This window comes from Chroicocephalus ridibundus, chromosome 3, assembly GCF_963924245.1.
Source record: "Chroicocephalus ridibundus chromosome 3, bChrRid1.1, whole genome shotgun sequence".
NCBI classification, from domain to species: domain Eukaryota; kingdom Metazoa; phylum Chordata; class Aves; order Charadriiformes; family Laridae; genus Chroicocephalus; species Chroicocephalus ridibundus.
Window position 1 is genome coordinate 1,253,073 of NC_086286.1, and position 20,935 is coordinate 1,274,007.

At 38.2% G+C, this 20,935-nt stretch overlaps 1 protein-coding gene across 1 annotated transcript in view; it reads right to left on the reverse strand.

The window, feature by feature from the left end:
• The window catches only part of FANCL (FA complementation group L), a 29,697-nt gene extending 17,339 nt beyond the window's left edge, over positions 1-12,358 (reverse strand). The window contains exons 1-5 of the mRNA XM_063331178.1: positions 12,210-12,358; positions 9,216-9,274; positions 8,184-8,244; positions 6,614-6,670; positions 5,003-5,100 (exon numbers count right to left, since the gene is read on the reverse strand). Coding sequence (XP_063187248.1) covers positions 5,003-5,100; positions 6,614-6,670; positions 8,184-8,244; positions 9,216-9,274; positions 12,210-12,302 — 368 coding nt within the window. The 5' untranslated portion in view covers positions 12,303-12,358. The remainder of the gene's footprint in view (positions 1-5,002; positions 5,101-6,613; positions 6,671-8,183; positions 8,245-9,215; positions 9,275-12,209) is intronic.
• Positions 12,359-20,935: the final 8,577 nt, after the last annotated feature.

Sequence of the window (20,935 nt, forward strand, 5' to 3'; positions counted from 1 at the left end):
AAAAATTAAAGGTATGCTGCCAAAGCATTTAGGATTTAAAATTATCTGTTCTGACAGTTATCTTGTTTGGACCACTTCACTCCTGAGATGCCAGAAAGGTATGGATTATTTTAGTTTAAAATCAAACATTTTTGCAGTTCCTCACTCTATATTGGGCGGGAGGGGAAAAGATTTAAAAATTATTTTAATTTCTTAGATAGCAATGGACATACATATCTTAAATCTTATTTCTGAAATGCTTAGGGGTTCAGTACTTTTACAATTAGTTTAACAACCTGACGGCCTCTAAAATAAACATATATACATGTGTGTGTCTATTTATGTATTTAAAAATAAATATATGCACACCATTATATTAAAAATATAGTGACTATATGATTATGCTCAATCATATTTGTAAAGAACCTTCACTACAGTTTTATTGACAGTGTAAATTAGACACTTCAGAAAAAATATGTAAGCATTCAGAAAAAGTGCTAAGAGCACAAATAATCACCACCAGTTTAGTTATGTACAGAGAATATGTCATAAAATGACTTTCAAGTTCTGTCCATTATTCAATTTTTAATATATTTTTAGTTTTAGAATTTATATGATACCAGTTAAAAATGTGATTTTCACTGAGCTTGGAGGTAACAGGAAAAAAAAAAACTGTAAAAACATGTAGATCGTCACCGCTGTATGAAGCGCCACTACAACACACAGACCAATCTGGAAATTCTTATGACTTTTATTCAATTTTGACTTCAACAACTAGTCCCTAGTAGAAGACGACTATTCAGGCTAAGCAACACAACACCTTTTAAGTATTATTCATCACCAATCACGTACTTAAGAGGTTTTCTAGTAAAGGATTCTCTTCCTTTTCAAACTTTTTCACAAACGGTAACACCAAGGAATAAAAAACTCCTCAGACAGGGGCATACAGGGTTGAAGAATGCCCAGAATGAAAATTCATAGCTAGCCTTCCTTCTTCTCAACAGAATGCAAAACCAATAAACTGCCTCCAGGGAACAAAGGAGGATTCAGTTTTCCATTTAGGATACAATAAAGGAACCCAGTAGCTTCGTGACATCTTTGGATAAGAAGAGATGAAAGGATCAGTTCTGTAAGACTGGGAAAAGTTGCTCAATGCTGTAAAAGTGGTATGAAATTCCTCATGTGATTGTACAATATACAATAATAAACAATAAGAAATTGTTTACATAGGTGATATTTTAGTTATATAAACTTTTATTTGTCTGCAGGCTCCATCATTTTACCACATAGAAAAAAATGGAATGACCATAAAGATGGAAAGCCTGAGTTCAATCTCTGAAGTACTGTAATCCAGCATAACATGCAAATCCTATTTCATTGAGGGCACACGACACGGCAGGATTCCCTTGGAAATGGAGAAGGCAAGAGGAGAAGATACTTTCTATGAAAAAACTTGGCAAGTACCAAACAGAAATGCACTGAGACTTGAGACAAGTGGAATCATAACTCACACCACAGAGTTAAGACATACTGGCAACCTTTATGAATGCACGTGAGGGTGATGAGTCCTACAAACGTTTTATAGTTGATAATTTACCTTCCCAAGACACTGTCACTGAATCAACTGGCGAGATTATAAAACAGTATTAGAAGAGCCTTTCCTGTAGCTTAATACTACTACATGCGTACTCTCTCCCACCTCAGCTGATTAGGCTTGCGCTGGTGTTTTTGAATGACGGCAGTATCCTTTGAACTCCTCAGCTGTTAGGACAGCACTTAAGTGTTGGAAATTTGGTACAATTTTATAACCTGTTGAACTGTGACTTTTGTGTACAAGCATTTGAATATGAAAGCATATTCTCCCTCCCCCACACCTAAATTAGGTCAGAGAATCAAGTTTTCTGTTTCACAGAGAAAGTGATTATACCTAATCACAGCAGCCTGCCCATTTGCAGTCTTCATTATTGCTTGTACTTTCAGTGGTTTAGGAGGAAAGATCATTGCAGAAAATGTCTTCAATTTGTTTCTGAGAAACTTCACATATTCCTTAGATAAAAGCCACTAGAACACACTAAATTTATGCCATACCCATGATCTTCTTAACTCACTTCAGAGGTAAAGGAACCACAGCCTATTGCTTTGATGCTCTTTCAACCAAAACATCCATCAGTTTGTCCGTTGGATTTGGACGCAGTCGGCTTCCAGCATGACCCAAAACTCACTAGGAAAAAGTAAATCTGGGGCCCACAACAAGCCAGTTCTTTTCTAAGAGAAATCCTGATAAATAAAGCTGAAAGCTTCTCAAGGCGCAAGCAGTGATTGATCCTTACTGCCAGTACTATATGCAGACTTAATTCTGTGCTGAAAGACCACAGCAGGATGTTTTTAACTAACATGTGAATACGAATCACTTGCAACTCTAAATCAGTCTAGGTTAAGAGGCCTTGTAGTTCATTGTATTGTTAAAAGCACACTAAAATTAGTGGTGCAACTTACTAATGTACTTCAAATTGCCTCTCTAGGTTATTTTCCTCCCAACTCACAGTAAACCAGACATGATCATCTATGTACAGCCTAGCCCTTTGATTAGTGATTGACTTCCCCAACCAAAAAAACCCAACCACACAGAGACTTTATCCGTAACGTAAGTCAAGAAGCGTATGTTTACTGAATTACACGGCTACACGGGACAAAAGCACAGCATAAGTTGTGTGTCTACATGAAGACCACCTTTGTCTAGAAACCGGGTCAAATTCTGCCCTAGAAGCATGCTCTCTGATAAAACACTGATGTGCTTTTTAATAATAAACCACTGGATGTTTCCTATGTACAGCAAGTAAGAAGAAATACCATTTTTGAGATAAGCTACTGAATTGTATTTTGAAAGTGTATTTTTAGTATACTTAGCTATATACTGTATTTATATATCCAATTATAAATATATTATATTTTACAAATTTATATCTTTAAAGTATATTTATTTTATGACAGTGTCCGTTTTGCTGGTGCGGGCTTTTAAGGGTCTGGGGTTGTGGTTTTTTTTCATTTTGGGAGAGTAGGCATGATTCAAATTTATTTTGCATGTGTTTAGGAAATTTTAACTAATACTCTCTGACCTGAGCGAGAAATTTGAATAGAGTATGTCATCAGCTGGCACAACTACATACTTAGTAATGGAAATCACTGAAAAAACTACAGCTGATTTAACAAGGATGTTTTAAATCTTTAAATAAAAGTGGGCCTTCAAAGCAGATTCCTACTTAATGTTAGTCACATGTTATTTATTTATATACAAATCAGGTGAGAAAACTCAAAGCTATTCTTAAACCCAAGGCCTCTGTATCTCATTTAGCAAAATAAACACTAGTTAAAGTTAACTTACAATCCATCCAAGACTAAGGTAAAAGTAGATTGGTCTTGTTGAAAACCACAAGTGTAGACCTTTTAGCTTTCATTTTACTGAAACTAAAAGTACATTCTCATTCAAAACTCTTCAACATCCTACACAATCATTCATTTTAACGCCTTAAAGAAGGCACTGTGAGATTAATTGCACATCGTGAAAGATACTTTCAAATATATTTCCTTAATGCCTCCCTAGAACTACCTTCTTCAACCCCATAGAGGTCTCCTGGAGGTTCCAGGGGAAAGGACAGAAATTAGTCCATTCCAGGCTCTCTGCTGGAGGAATAAAAGACTCAGTATCAGAGAACCTGCCAGCTGATAGCAGTTAAAGCCTTTCAAGTAACAGCCTGCAAAACAGGAAGCTTTGCAGACTCCTGAAAAATTTCCACATGGACCTTAAGCACTTGATCCCAACTGTGTCTTCCTTCAGGTTTCTACACGAGGTATGAGAAGAATAACCTTGTCTTCCTCTGTAGGATGATGAAATTAAATTTGTTCCATGAGGTCATCTGAGAGTATATGGGACTGTGAATAATATAATCTGTTTGCACTCATTTAAGACACTAATGAGAAGGCATCCAGAGGCAGCTATGTGTACATTTCGTTCCTCAACAAAATCAAATATCCTTTCATAGTGTGACACACTTTCCCATGGTATTCAACCAGCCATTTAAGTTGGGGTGAAAAGATTGACTTCTAGTATTCTTCCCTCAGAAGACGACCTGAGCTGTCGCTTCTTGTTCCACAGATACTCAATTTATAGTACAGCATATACATGAAACCATGTTTTTTGGGTGCACCGAGCCTCCATCCGGGTAACACAGTTTATACTCTCCTTCTGCAGTAACCAACATTTCTCTCACTTGGAAATGCCCCCTTGCTCCCCCAAACATGGTCTGCTTGCAGAGTTTTTGGAGACTAAGGAATGCTTTTCAACAGCCCTCATCTCTGTTTGAGCCCATCTAGGTAGCAAAAAATATATGTAAGTTTCTCTCTGCAGGTGTCACAAAGAGCTGGCTGTTTTGAAGTTCTGGATTTACAGCCTTGCAAATTCTCCCCTCTGCTCACAGACTTTTTTTGTAGATTCACCTTTCTGTGGATTAACTATGTTATTCCTTTGTCTAAGGAGATCTTTGTGCTCTGGAGAACAAGATAGAACTGTTCTTCAAAAATAATTATTCTAGCTCTAAAAAATGTATGAACTGTATTTATGAAAGCATAAAGGTACAAGATGATCAACCATGGCATATGGGAATAGTCAAAAAAAGCTGTACAAAGTAGGGAAAAGAAGGAAGAAAAAAAAGAGACCTATAAAAATTGTATTTAATATGTTTACTGTGCCAATAGTTTATAGGTCAAAGAAGAATTGATTTCTTAGTAGTAGCATGTCACCTTTCAGCTCAGTTATTTGAGACTGAAAATATACCTTCAGCTGATATAGGTTTGTTGGGTTTTTTGTGTGGTTTTTTTTAAATTAAAAACAAAGCAGCGGAGTTTTTAAAGCAAAACCAGTTTCTGAACAGGATAAATTAACAGAACATTTGATATGTTCAACTCACAAATACAAAAGAACATATATTCTAAAAGTAATGTCTATTAAGAAATAAAACAAACATACTTATTCCATCCCAGTATTTCTAGATCTCTGACAAGACAGGAGTAGTATTCTGGCGGCCGTGGTACATGCAGGTCTTGTGTATTTTTTAAAGCAATTTCCTATTTAAAAGAACATTAGAAACATCATTAAGAGAGATTTCAATATTTTTGCATCTATTTAGTCATGTGATTTTTGCAATTCATTCAAAAATATTAAGCTTATGTAAAATTAACTGTACACTGCATTTGTTTTGTTATAGCCTCCAGCTAAAGCAGATAAAGAAGCTGTTTGGTAAATTACTTCAGATACTGGTAATGAAAACATCTGCAATTTAAAAAAAACCCCACAGATGTTGACAAGATAGTCTTCAGATGCAAATATCAAAAGTGCCTCTTTTTCAGCTAATAAATTTGAAGTCAAGCATCTTGACTAAAAGCATCTTTCAAAAGAAGGTTCTATTAAGCACACAGCTGTCTCCTGGGCTCCACAGCCACTAAAGAAGACACATCTATAAAATCCCCCATATTATTTTTAAGTAGCTATATACAACTTTATATGGCAATCAAAAAAAAAAATCCATTTCTCAGTTTTAACATCATAGGAGTCCAGAGAGTACTGACAAAAAAATTAAAATTAAATTTATAATAAAATTATTAATAATTTTAAAAATTAAAATTAAATTAAATAAATAATAAATAGATTTAATAATTAAATCAGTATAACAATCATTTCTGCCCAGTTGTCCCACAGTGTCTTCTGTTGTTTTTACTGTCTTCACTGAGGATCACTATTTTACTATTTTGAATGAATTATACTTTCATTGCATTCTCATGTCCTGAGTGCTTGTACATCCAGGCAAATAGACTGGAATTACTATTGTGAAATATTCCAAAATAGCCATGCGAAGACATTCTTATTCAGTCCCATTCCAAGCGCTTTTGCCTGGTTTAGCGTAATCTAGTTTGTCAGGGACTGAACCAACACTGAGGCAAGGCATTCCCAACACAGAGCAGTTGTGTAATACCAGGAGGGTATTTCTGTTGTTTTGAAGAATACTTACTCTGGTTTATTTCTAAGTCAAATAAATTGTACACAAGTATTCTTTGCCAAGGAGGCTTATAGAATAATGTTTTATCAACAGACAAGAAATTGTCAGTTTTGCGTTGTTAACTGGAGACTTTGCTACTTTTCAATCACAGATTACAAAACACTTTAAAAACCTCCAAACAAACAGCAGTATCTGAACTAAAACAAACAAGCAAGCATTTACTGGTCAAGTTGTCACACAGATAAAAGCACCTTTCACAATCCTTTGTATGATTATAGGCCTTCTTCACCATCTGGATAATACCAGGAATTCCAAGAAAATCATTGGAAAGAGGATGGCTCTATACTGAAATCCCTTGCTGGGATTTTAATTTTTCGATAACATTCCAATTTCCAAAGAGTACAGTCACTTAAAACCCTAAAGGATATTTATACAAATATTACATGAACAGCATACATACAAAGTCACCTCTTCTTAAAACAAACAAATAAATCCATCTACCAAACAGTAAACTGTAACAAATCGAAAGTGAAAACCAAAGCTCTAAGTACATCCCTCTACCACACATACATGTTGTCACTTACCAAAACAGTTTTCAGCTCCACCATAAAACTGACAAGATCTGGACAGCTGTGCAACCTCTGGAGGGAACACAGTATTAGTTTGTTTTCTTCAACTCATAACTTTCCGTGGTAAACAATTTCAGTCTAGTTTTTTCTAGTATTGTCAAAGCAATTAACATAAAAACCACAACCGTATACCACATGTTTAAATACTTCAATTCAAGAACAAACCTCACAGAGCGAGGGGAACTTTACTGAAAACTAACCACCAACTTTGTCACATCATGTCACATTACATGTTTATATAGTTTATGAAGACTTTACACTTTATGTATTTGTGAAGACATTGATGAAGACTTTCATCTTCGACGATGAGAACAGAAGCTTCAGAATGACTCAAAAATGTTTTATAGTTGGTTACATTTTAAGAACTCTGCAGACCTGTCTGCTTTTAGATGCTGACCATGATTAAGGATCCCTGTCTATCTTCAGGTGTGGTACACGTTTACACTTCAGTTTCCTTGGCTCTGTATCTTTGGTCACTCCCTAGTCACAGCCCTTGCCCTGCACATCCAGATACAGTGTCTCAAAAAGCACAGGTGGCAAAGATGTGTTCTTTGAAACAAAACATTCTTCATGACTCCAGGGCTGTTGTATCCTTGCTCCAAAGTTTCTTCTGGATAGGGAGGTTTAACTTAGATTCCTTGACTGTCTACAATACAGAATGACCTACATCTATCAATAGTTAATATTAATTCTCTTCATTGTACTATGAACAGTTTGTAAAAAAATAAATATATAAAAAGGGAAAAACAAAATCTGTTTTTAACTGAGAGATTAAAGAGACATTAAAGAAAAATTCCAGTAAAATGTCAGCAGACATTTATTAAAATTGTTCAATATCAAGCTTAAATAAAAATAAATATTTACCAAATTCTGTCTATTTCTCTTTAGGTTGACACGCAAATCCTCAAGCATTTCAAAATAAATCTTGGCTACACAATGAGTGTTCTTTAATGCTTTTAGAATAGGCGTGTGAGTGTAAGCCTTTCTGAATTACCATCACAGAATCACAGAGTAGTTTGGGTTGGAAGGGACCCTTAAAGGTCATCTAGTCCAACCTCCCTGCAATGAGCAGGGACACCTCAACTAGATCAGGTTGCTCAGAGGCCCATCCAGCCTGGGGATGGGGCATCTACCACCTCTCTGGGCAACCTGGGCCAGTGATTCTTTCACCACCCTCATCGTAAAAAACTTCTTCCTTTTCTCTAGTCTAATTCTACCCTCTTTTAGTTTAAAACAGTTGCCCCTTGCCCCATCGCTACGCTCCCTGATAAAGAGTAATGTAATTCCTCTGTAATTCCTCTGTAAGAGTCCTGTAATTCCCCTTTAAGTACTGGAAAACTGCTATAAGGTCTCCCCGGAGCCTTCTCCAGGCCGAAAATCCCAACTCTCTCAGCCTGTCCTCACAGCAGAGGGGCTCTTCATGGCCTCTTCTGGACTCACTCCAACAGGTCCATGTCGTTCCTGTGCTGAGGGCCACAGAGCTATAAGCATACATTTAACAGAAATGGTTTTAAAAGTTGTATACCTGCTTTAAAATATGCCGATATCCATGCAGTATCTTCTTTAGGTGCCAGCTACACTCTATCCTAGATAAACAGTATTTTGTACAAATTATAAATTCACAGTATTATAATTTAATAATAATTTGTATAAACTATAAATTCAGTTTTTAGAAGAGATCAGAAAGTCTGCTACACAACAACATAAAAGTTTTTTCTTCAAAAAAACAAAGGAAGTAAACAATACTTCAAGATTTCTTTGCGTTTTCATATTCAGTTATTTAAAACTTTCAAATGTCACTATCCCGAAGACCATTAAAAATTAAGCATTTACCTACAAAAGCCTCTGTTCTTCGCTGTAAACAACAACATAATTCTTGCAAGCTAATATGACTTCATAAAATACACCAATATTTAAAAATGATATCTTGAAAATGTCAAAGTTACCTAAAATGTGGTTTTAAGTCTCTGACCCAAAATGTAATAAAGCTGTCTAATACCACATCTGTTCGCAGTTCAGAGCAGGCTGGCCAAGGCAGAAGTATGGAACACAATGTTGAAGACTAATTCGTATAAATACTCACAGCAATAAGAACAGAGCTTTTAAAGAAAAGTTGGGTAACACAAATTAATGCGTATTAACAGGAAAGAGAAAATCATGGTTAGCATAACTTTAACTTCATGTATATCATTACTTAAAAATTACAAACTTGCACTGAATTTTCTTTTTCCCAAATGGTGACATATAAATAATCTGAATTAAACGAACATTTTTTTCCAAGTACATTGATTTATATATAAGTACAACCAATTATTAACTACAACAAGTTTCAAAGTTATTTAAGAACAAAATATTTTGATATAGGCAATGTTTATTGCCAGTGTTTATAAAACAGTGATGCTGTACAATTTTGTTGCAAGGTTAAGTTGAAACCAGTAAGAATTAATTACCAACACTGATATTGGAAAAAATAATTCATATGCATATCCATCATTGCTTTTATCAAAACAAGCTTCTGTTATGTACACTTGTAAATTGCTTTCATTTGCTATCTTACCTTGCATTTTTCAGTTGAAAATCCATTGGTAACCGTATCCTGATATGGAAGTCTCTACCCTTAAAAATAAACATTTAGTTAATAGGAAGGTCAGCAAAGAAAAATAGTTAGACACTTTTGGGAAGTATTGCCCATAAGATCAGCTACTAAGAAAGAAAGTTTGTATTATCTGACTTTCAGGAATATTATTCAGATTTTCTTTATTTAGGAAAAAAAAGCAGCATGAATGACACCTAGAAATAACGCTGATTTTAATTCTGAAGTTTAAATACTCTTGACCTCTAACTCACAGTATTCAGTAAAAATTGTTCAGTGCATCATATTTCACAAAGCAAAGATAACACCTTTTAGAAGAAAATAAACATTATCCAAATCTGGACAAAACCAAGAAATATAATTTAATCCAAGCCATGCTGAAGTACATGAAAGCCTGTCTCCAAGTCAAGCAGAAGTCAAAGAAGACTCTTATCATAAAGGTACCACACTAAGAAGGAACTTGGGCACTGATCCACAACACATTTCAGCAAGGTTTTAGAAACTGTAAACAAAACCAGTCCCAAGTACATGAATGTAAACCTGTTAGTGCAACGCATATGGGGCAGTTCCTAAATGCCACCTACTTGTATTTTCAGTAATTGTTCCTATTCGTGATCCTCCTTATACTGTCTTATGGGATGACCAAAATAAAACTGAAATAAAGAAGGTTTGCGAGTAAGTTTAACTCCTCCCTGAAGCAAAGAGGGCAGTTAACTCACCTCAAAACTTTTATTACAGACTCTGTTCCAGCTCGGCATACCTTGAATTCTGTCTGCAAATTCTGAGAGTTCTTCATCAGGAATTTAAGAACAAAACCAGATTTCGTCCTCTGATTAGATGACCGATACAGTGGATGCTTTATCTCAGTTTCAGAATGGCTTTTGATGTTTCCCATAAGATCCTCATAGACAAACTGAAGAAGATGAACTAGACAAGATGACAGCAAGGTGGACTGAAAATCTGCAGAACTGCTGTGCTCAAGGGGTTGTGGTCAGCAGGACGAAGTCCAGCAGGAAGCAGTCCAGCAGGAAGCCCCTGAATAATGGTGCACACCAGGGGTCAGTCCTGGGGCCAACACTATTTCACCTTCATTAGTGACCTGGATGATGGGACAGGATGTGCCCTTGCTCAGCAAGTTGGCAGAGGATACAAATCCGGGAAGAGTGGTTGATAGACCATGTGATTGTGCTACTGTTCACGGGAACCTCAACGGGCTGAGGAAAGGAGCTCATGAACTTAAGAAAGGAAAGTGCAAAGTCTTGTACTGGGACAGGATTCACGCCATGCACCAGCACATGCTGGTGGCTGACCAGCTAGACAGCAACTTTGCAGAAAAGGACCAGGTGGTCCTCGTGGACATGAAGCTGACCCTGAGCCAGCACCACACCCTTGCAGCAAAGGTGGCTAAACACATTGTGTGCTGGATTAGGCAGAACATTTCCAACAGGTCAAGGGGGGTGATCCTTCCCCTCTGGTCAGCACTGGTGATGCACACCTGAGTGCTGGGTCACCAGTACAAGAAAGGCATGGACATACTGGAGTTTGTCCAGTGAAGAGCTATGAAGGTGATTAAGAGCTTGAAATCTCTCTCACAAGAGGAGAGACTGAGGGAGCTGGGACTGGTTAGCCCAAAGAAAAGAAGGCTCAGGGGCGATCTTGCCAGCGTGTACAAATACCTGATGGAGGAGGACTAAAGAAAGTCTAGTCAGGCTCTGAGTGACACACACTGACAGGATGAGAGGCATCTGGTACAAGTTGAAATACAGGAAGTTTCACCTACATGCAATGAAAAAAAAAAATCTCAAAGAGCGAGGGTAATCAAACATTGCAACAGGCTGCCTGAGAGGTTGCACAGTCTTCGTACTCAGAGATATTCAAAACTGGACATGGTCCTGAGCAGCCTGCTCCAGCTGACCCTGCTAGAGGGCCTCCAGAGGTCCCTTCCAACCTCCCTGTTTCTGTGATGTTCACAAGCAAAAACAAGATACCCGTTTCAGAGCTGGATATAGCCCATTAGCACATCAGTTGCTTCCAAACTCCTCCAAAGCTGACATCTACTGTACGCTTAAATTAAGCACATAACCTCAGACTTTACTACATTATGGCCTTAGCCCTAACCCAAAAATCACATCTGAGACCAGACACCCACACTCGCATCTTATCCTTCCCGTTAACTCCAGGACGCATTCTAACACAGAGAGCATTTCAAAAGCTGCAGCTGTTAAAGGAATGCAAATATAAACACACACTTGCAAATGTCTTCTGAAAGTCGAACAACAGAGTCACCAAAAACTTTCCTGAGTTTTGACTGCAAAACTACGATTTTTGAAAATGCAGGTGTGACGCAGCCTGCGTCTTTTGACTTTTACTTATTTTTATAGGAAGACAATCGCAAGCCGTTTCTAAATTAAAATACACCTGTTAGGAGCTGTCTCTATGCTCTGCGTGCAGGCACGTGTGACATTTTCACGAGCTGTGGCACCAGTGCATGGCACCTCTGAGGGCAAAGGCGGCCTCAGAGCGCTCGCTCCCACGCCACCGCGGGTGCTGCTCTTCTCCCTGCGCTGCAGCTTACCACATCCCCAGGGAGAGGATGGAGGTGAAACCTCGCAAACACAGTGACAGGAAAATACCCACCACTGGTCATTCGCTTCAACCTTTAACCCTAGGCCACAGGCACACCGAATGGAAACGTTCCCCAGCGCAAATCCAGCCCACTCGCCCTCAGCGAGGCGGCGCCGCAAAAAAACCCCCTATTTCCCCCCGACACCGCAGGGGACCAGGTGCAGGCAGCCACCGCAAGAGGAGAGGCCCCGCTACGGCCCCCCCGCCGCCATTTTCTGCTTCACAAACCCGGCGGCTCCGCTCCTCCCCGCCCCGCCCGCCAAACCCGGCCGGGGTGGAGTGGGGAACGAGGGGAAGAGGCTGACGCCCAGTACCGCCCGCCGCTCCCGGTACCTGCGCGGTGACGAAGCCCTCGTAGGCCGTCCCCTCCCGGTCCTGAGGCAGCAGCAGCGGGCAGTGGCGGAGCAGAGCCGCCGGGGCCGCCATGCCGCGCCGCTCCTTCCCGCACGGCCGTTCGAACCCGACGCGCCGCCGGCGGAGGCCCCGCCCCCGCCAGCGCGCGCCCCACCCTTCCCCTCAGGCGCGTGAGCCGACCGTTAGCTGAGGCGGGAAATCTTGTGCAGACCCCGGCGGCTTCCAGAAGCCTGAGGAACAGGGCGACCCCGGGGTTTGCTCGCGCTTTAGCGTGTCCTGAGGGGATAAGCGGCCTGGACTATGGAGAACCGTCGAGCAAGGCCCTTAACGCATGGCCAGCCGTGCCAGGCAGATTGCAGTGTTGTCCAAGGCAAGGCAAGGGGTTACTTCTGGCTCGATTAATGCGTTTCTCTTCTAGGGATCATACAGCGTTTCCTGGCACAACACATTTAGAGTGATAAAAGCTCTTCTGCCCTCTCACGCAGGTGTTGGGATAAAAACCTTCCTCGCCTTTCTGGGTGGGCCTGACAGTCACTGTGTTTGGGAATGCCTCAGGAAAGAGACTTAAACAAAACTGTGGGTGTTATTATGTATGGTTCAGGAGGCCATAAGACCTTGTATATCACTGAGGCTGAGCATCATGCAAAACACAGCAGGAGGCAGTTTCTGCCTAAATAGACATGTTTGAGAAAGAAAACACAGTTTTATAAAGGGATGGGTGACTTACCAAAGTCACCTGAGAGGTGTGTTGCAGAACTAGCAACTGAATCTTGAGAATCCCCGAGGCTGCTTCCCTTGAGAATAAATGCAAATGCAATTTGATTAGCATGCAATATATTACTGAAGTTTGTAGGTCATATATTTGTAGGCCAGCCAATGAGGCCTCCACTGTTGGATATGATATGAATGACTAAAGTGGATAAATCTTGTCAACTTTTCCAGTTACTTATGTCTTGTAATAGAGGAGGTTACTTCTCCGAGCACATGTTGAGTCTCTCATGTCTCTAAACCAGTGCTTCTCACTGTGGAAATGAGTACAGACGGCTCAGAAAAATGTAGAAAAGACAATATTAGGTAGCAGGAGCTCAGTCGTTCCAGGCCAGGGAACTGGGAAATGGCTTCAAGTATTCTCTGCAAGTTTTTATGGCAGTCAGAAAACCACTGTCTCTGATAGCTGGCAGCAGCCCAGCACCTGTGGGACAAGAGGAGAATAGAAAGAGAAGCAAAGAAAACAATGAAAATGTCTATACCTGCAGTTAGATCTTGTTCCCCTAGCTTGGGATACCTATATGTGGGGATTGCATGGAAATAGAGGCATCAAAAGAAGTCAAACCCTTTGCAGTTTTATGTTGTTGTAGTGGCTATTAAAAATACAGCTACTACATGAGGGAATGAATGTGAAGCTTGTTTGCTCATTTGAGCTGGATGTTAGTCTCTTTTTTCTTTGCCCAACTATCAGGTGTACAATGCACTAAGAAGAGTCAATAGAGACATTAAAGAGTCCCAAGATTTGCCATTAAAATTCATCATAGTAAGATTTTTAAGAATACGTGCTAATAAAAATATATACTCAATGTTGATTAAATTTTTTTATTTTTTTTTTTTACACTTTACAAATGTTACTGATGATTTCCAGGCTTCCAGCAAATTATCAGTGTACCTCAGAAAGACATGTCCTAGAAGTTCAGTTCTGTGCAAGAATGTTGTCCTAATCACCCCTTTTAGTCACCCTTTTTTACTCTAGAGAACTTCAGGCAATGCAAGACTCAGTTACCGATCCAAGAAACATTTTCCAAATATATGCACAAACAGGTTTTAAATACCACTGTGTTCAAGCAGTATGCCCATAGTTTGCTCCCCTAAAGCTGTTCATGTGCATTTTGTTACCCAGTGTGGCTCACCTTGAGCAGTTAATCCAATGCTTCATAGTAAATTCCATCCTTTGTGTTATCTATTAATTTCATTTTGATCAAAACATTTCTTCTCTTGAGCTGTTTTCTCTCAATATGCATTACACTAGAAATTACCTTATTTAATTGTGAACTATCGCTGTATTTTACCAGGTACAGAGATTACTTCTTAATTACATCAAATGCAAAACTGAAGACAGGTTTTCTTCTCCTTTTGGCCATGTTTATCTTAGTCTCTGACATTAAGGAAATGTCAAGTCACTTTAGCCAAGTGCATTTACGGAGTAATGTATCTAAGTAAAAATACTGTAATATCAGAACCATAAAATATTTTAGTACTGGGGCCCAGAGAACATTAATCATTACTTATACTGTATATATTGCACGCTTTTAAACTTCATATAAAGATGCAATTACTTGAAACATCATGTTACTTTGATCTGGCACACAGAATTCAGCATTTTCAAAATGGGAAAATAACAGAATAAAAGCAAGAAAGAGATTTGACAGGTATACTACTTAAGGCAAAGGAGTCCTGATCTGATCTTTCAGCCACTGGTCACCTTTTCTAATTTAATTACAATCATTGTTTGCCGTAAGAATCATAATAGAGTTTGTTATTAATTATTTGTCCATTCAAATATCACATTCAGCCAGTTAAGTAATCAAAAAATTCATGACTTGAGTGACAAAACAAACAGTATGCAGACCAAACACGTGAAAGTGACAATTTCTGAATATCTAATAGGCTAGATTTTGTTAGTACAATTATCCCACAAACAGTCAAACAGCAAGTACATTCACAGAATACAGCATTCACGTGAAACCACTTAGTAACCTAAAAAAATAATTTATTGAAATAATGTAGATTCCTTAGGAGCTTGATTTTTTTATTTATTTAAAGATATTATGAAAGGCAAGAAAATAACAGTGCATTGTTCTCCAACATTAGTATCTCCAATATAAAACAATCAATTTAAAAACATGCAAAATTGCTAATACTGTTATTGCTGTCCTTCATCATAACTCCGTGTCATTTTATTCATCTCGCCCCTAAGAAATGACCTTTTCTGTGCATATCCCCACCTTTTTGCACAAATCCCCTGAGTGACAGAATCTCATCCTAATCCCATTTCCATTTAGATGTTATAGAAAAGCATTGTAGACCTTAGAGGGAATAAGTAATCATAATGGAAAGATAATAATATGTTTATGAAATCTGGATTTTATAATAGCAAATTGAAAAATTACAATAGTATTTCAAGCCACTGAAGGTCAATGTTACTAAATGCAAAGCCATCGACCAAGTGTTTTTAAACTTTCATAGTTTAGATTATTTTTTAATACAGATTTCAGAGAGCACCTCTCTGATGAGGTGATTTCGCATCTATCTGGTGATCACAAGGTGTGGTGTTAAAAGCAGTAGTTGTGTGTAAGGAAAAGCCACACTTGACAAATATTTAGTATATTTTAGCTGCCTTTTAAGCAGACCTAAAGGCACACAACTTCACAGGCCTCTATAAAATGTACCACAGACCACAGTTTAAGAATTCCAGCCCTAACGAATTCTTAAAGGTAAAAGCATATGAAAGGACTCAAATACAGCAAAATAATACTTTGAGTAGTATGCAGTTGTACTTTTTTTTAAACTAAAGTTAAATTAGCTTGCTTATGCCTAAAAGCTACACCAAAGGCATACACACTGAAAACCAGGGAAGCTTATCTGAGGTCTTAGACAAAAAATAACACTTAAACCTTGCCCTCAGCTAATTAAGGAGTTTCCATCTCTTGAGCTTCAGTTTTCCACTTCTAGAAAACACAGCTCAGGCATGCTAACAGCCATTGGGACTAGACGGAATTTTCTGTGACTAAACCAGCAGGCCATGGTCGTTGTCTGAAAGAGGTTTGATTGTACTGCTGCTCCCACTGATTGGCTTACTGTTGTTGTGAAGGACAGTCTGCTCTTCCCTTCCCCCTGTTCCTGGCCTTGCAGCCCCTTCTCCTCACGTATGCCAACTCTGGCTCCCCATTGATCCCCTTGTACACTGGGACAGTTTGTTCACTGACCAAACACTAATTGCTTTTTTGATAAATTGCTTTTAGGCTGGCCTGGTTTGCTGAAGCCGTGACACAAGCACTAGAGCTGACATGAAGAAAGCATCTGGGGGGCTTATCCACAAGCCAAGCCACACTTTTTGAAAAAAGTGAGATGTTAGATGTGACGCTGGAAGAGCACACAGGTGAGAACCACCAGGTTTCCCCTTCTACCACAGTCCTCCCAGTCTGCAGTCTGTTACTGGCACAGTTTTCATATATTCCCCTTCCTTTACTTTACCTAAGAAATTTTTGCTACAAAATATTTCTAGTGATTTGCATAGAGTTGTCTTGCACTATATTTTTATTTCTGCCTATTTTAAAATCATTTTGGATCGTTATCAGCTCACAAACTCAGATGGAGACTCTGGACATCTCTATTACGATACCTCAGTACAAAGCATTGCAGCTGTTAACAAAAGTGTCTGAAGCAGCAAATGTGTCTGTTCTGATGATTTTGAATGCAATTGTTCTTCTGTATTTAAGAACTTTAATATTAGAAAACATATGCCAGTACCAAACCCAAGAATACTGATTGATCTATTAACAGTATAAAATGATGAAGTAAGCATTGGATGTTTTAAAATGTCTTAGGTCCAGAGGGCTCTCAAACCTCATGTTCATCTTTGTACATACATGCAAAATTTTGGCACTCTTTCTGGCAGATGACCTGGTGAAATGACTGATGGATGAACATTAACGCATTCAGATAAATTAACTTCTGCACATGAAAATCATGGAGGCTTTAAGCCTTCCTGAATTGTACAAATACTCCCTTTGCAGTCAGTGGCAACTCAAGAAGACGAGGCCAATCCATATGTTGTATTGATTCTAAAGGCACAAGAGTATGCAGCTAATCCCTTTCAAACCCTGCAGAGCACAAACTCTTGGAGATCTTCCAAGGAGCCAGATGAAAGTTGCCTTTTAGAACCAGGGAATGTATGTTGTTAGAGATTCCAAAAGATGCTGGGCCAAAATCTGTCCTTGCTTTTACCAGTGTAAAATGAGAATATTTCAGTGGAGATGTGTATATGTATGCCAATATAAATATAAAACTGATCATTATCTTGCAAGATAGAGTATAATGTGAACATCCTCTTTCCTGATAATTCCTAAAAAAAACAAACTGAAGATAACAAACAAAGAAAAATATTGTCATGTTCCAGCTAGAAGTCTTATAAGCCCCAAAACATTCGTCAGACGCTTCATGATGGATCTTTTGTGTTGCTAATAGGTTTTAGCTGGAAATAATTCAGATAACTAGAGTAATGATTGACAGCGTAAATCTTCCCAGGTAGGTTGAAAAATGTTAAAAGTTGCAAATGCACCCATGTTCTGTGTTTGCATGAGAATGGGATCTCCTGTACACACATGACTTGTAGCATCCATGACAGCTGTTACAAATGTGAAACTTGAGAATTGTCTTTCTGTAAAGTTAAAGGCTTAGCTCCTTCAGATGTGTTCACATTGAATCCGCCAGACATTGAATCGGAATATTTTAAACCTATGGTGTTTCACTTGGGTGTTAGCACTGCATTTTTGTGGGATTTTCCAAATACTGTAGGAATACAAAACCATCTCTCAAGCATAGCTCAGAATCCACAGTCTGACTCCCAGGATCCAGTTCAGAAGCCTCAGTTTTCACAGTGTAGCTGGATCATGCAAGTAACAGCAAGGTCGAAATGAACCAGGTTACTAAATAAATGTTGTATTTGTATGGTGTTAAAGTATATTGCTATGACTGGCCAAGTTCCAGCGTTAGTGTGCATTGCAAATCAATATTGTCTAGCAAAATAAAATAAAATTCCTGTATTATCCAAAATGGGGGAAGTCAGTATGACAGAGTCATATCACCAAACATAATTTTTCCTATATTTTCAAGGTTTTGCTCACCCTCAGTTTAGAAAAATTACATAATAAAAACAAATTTTGAAGCAAAAATTAATATGTACTTTTATAAATTTTGTGGTGACATAAGCATGTAAAAGAAAAAGGATCTAAGTTTGTATGCATTTTTTAATTTTGACATTACTCCATATTCCCAGATTGTTGGGAAGTGCAAAGTATACTGACTAATATAATAGTAGCAAACGCTAATTTTTAGAACACCAAAGTCAGAAAGGTGAGTCATTGCTGCCCAGTATGTTAAGAATGTTTTTAACTTCTTTTAACTCTTGAGCCATTTAAGAGTTGCCTCAAAACTCACAGAAAAAAACCAGCCATTATTCATGGATAACAGTCGATAAATTGGGGCAAATCCATTCTTCGTCTTAGAAACAAAGAAGATGAATACATACTGTTATGTCTAAATTTAAAGTTGTATGTGATCAGTGGCTTAAAAATTCATAGTATCTGCATATGCACCTTATGAAGAAAGCTAGTGTTGGTCTAGATTAGTTTTCAAGCCAGTTGATGCAACTCTAGTGATTTTATGCTAAGCAAAAAGTTTACATTATAGCACTTTATTACATTTAACTTTATAATAGTTTGAAGTAAATGTGCAAGAGGAGCACAGACTATAAAAGTAGAGAATACTGTGTAGAAATTAGAAAGAAAAAAGAAAAATACATAATGTATGATGTAAAAAGAAACAGATAACAAAAATTAAAAGGATTTTACTAGAGAAAAACAATTTCATTTTATTGTAAAGCTCTAAATGAATAAAATAAAGTCTTTGAATGTGAAGATGATTAAAAAGACAAAATCATTAGCTAAAGATATTTACAAGTTTAGACTTTCATTTTGATTGTAATTTTAATTAGCTGGACACTGGGGGGGATGAAAATGAAAGCCTACATCATCTACTTACTCTTTAAATTGCATTCCACCTTAATTTTCTGCTCTTCAGTTCTTAATTTTCCTCTATTTTTGTTCTAAGTAATCCGGTTATCAGAATAAAGTGATTTTCTCTCAGCCAGGTTTAACATTCAGTATTTGAGTCTGTGAACCAAAAGTTCACCCCACTGCTTCAATTTTTATTCTTTCAATAGCAGAAACTCTCCAGGAAACTTTTCCAGTCTTTTGTCTGTACAGCAGGGTGCTTTATGTACACATGACAGTTATGTAGCTAATAACAAAGGATTCTATTTTAAAAATAATTATGTTCCATTTACACAGTTTCCCACGGAATTTACTCATAAAATGCAGGATGCACCAAAAGATTAAATGCCATTTTCCTGTTCATTAAAGCCATTTTTCTAAATGTAACTGAGTTATTTGCCTTTTTGTCTTGAAAGAACCACATGCCCAAGAAGTGGTTAGAGTCAGTTTATTCTTAAACAAAAGAACTAATTACATTTAGGCTGCATCGGCAGCATACGGTTAACTTGCTGGTTTGTACCCCAGTGTCAGGCCATGGATAGATACTCCTTTCATGAATAGCTGTACTGGTTGAAGATGCTGAACACACTGTTGACCTGACTGTCCCTTCTGCGCCAAAAAGTGTTTCTTCAGCTGATCAGTCTGAGTGAGGGAACGCAGTAGATCCTCCTGCTCCTAGCAAAGCCATCCATTTTGATTTAAAAATTTGAGGAAGGCCATTGAAGCGGATTTTGTTGCCTTTTCCAGAAAAGCTCTAGAAGCAGAAATCCAGAGCTGAGATTGCTGCTGCAGGTACATAAGCAAGACAGTCTAGTCACTGTGTGAGCATCCTCACTATCAAGCCTGATCTGTATGAAGGATTGCTCACAGTTTCTGCCTTCCCCTTAACATGACCTGTTGTCAAGTAACATGGGATTCTTCTGCAAGTTGGCTTGTTAGACACCTTGTTGGCCCATGAGGGTGAGCTGTGGAAAGGGCATAAAGGAGCTATCAACACATTAGGGCTTTTATCTGCACTGAAAATGGAATATGTTATATTAAAGGGAGCAAGCCTGTATTTCAGCCCTTAACCTAGCCAGGTTAGCTAGTTTGGGCTAAAAGTAGCTACACTGCAATTGATGTTTTCTCTTAAAGGTCAGCAGAGGAGTTAATGTTATCTCAGTAAGTCCTTGTTCCTCTCCAAATAGTTTCTTTATGAACACTTCAGCCCTAAGAGATGTGTTGTATACCATTCTTATATTACATGATTAGTTTTTGCTGGCTAAAAAACAGCAAGCGTAGTTTGATCTTGACAAGATCATTTGATTGCATTGTTTAAGAAGCAATTCACTCACAGGCCTTCTTGCCTTGTCTTCCCACTTCAGAAAAGAATGCAGATAGGATTGACTCAGGGCCTTTTTATAAGACAGTTTGCACTGAGCGTATAAACAATCTTCAGCAAAGTCTACAAATACTTTTCTGTACCTAGGAGTTCTCAGTGTCATTTTAGTTCAGATCAGCATTGCGCTTTTGAAGTGAATATCTGATTGTCCCGATGTTCCATGCTTTGATTCACATCATCACGTGGTATTGAAGCACATGAACTGAATTTCTTTTGGATTAAACTCAAGTGGAAAGTGCTGTAATGCATCTAATGCACTCCAGCTGCAAATAGGCACTCAGTCAATTGGGCCCTACTACAGCTTTTTTTAAGTTTAAAAAAAAAAAATGTGTGACAGGGACATCACATCCTCATCACCACCTATTTTGCTTTAAGTTAACACTTCTCCTGGTCTATAAACACTGCAGATGCAAGTTTAAGGATAATCTACTTCAAATTCAGCACCTCCCTATTTCTAGTTTTACTTTCTCTTTTATAGAATTAGATATTCGTCATGTAGT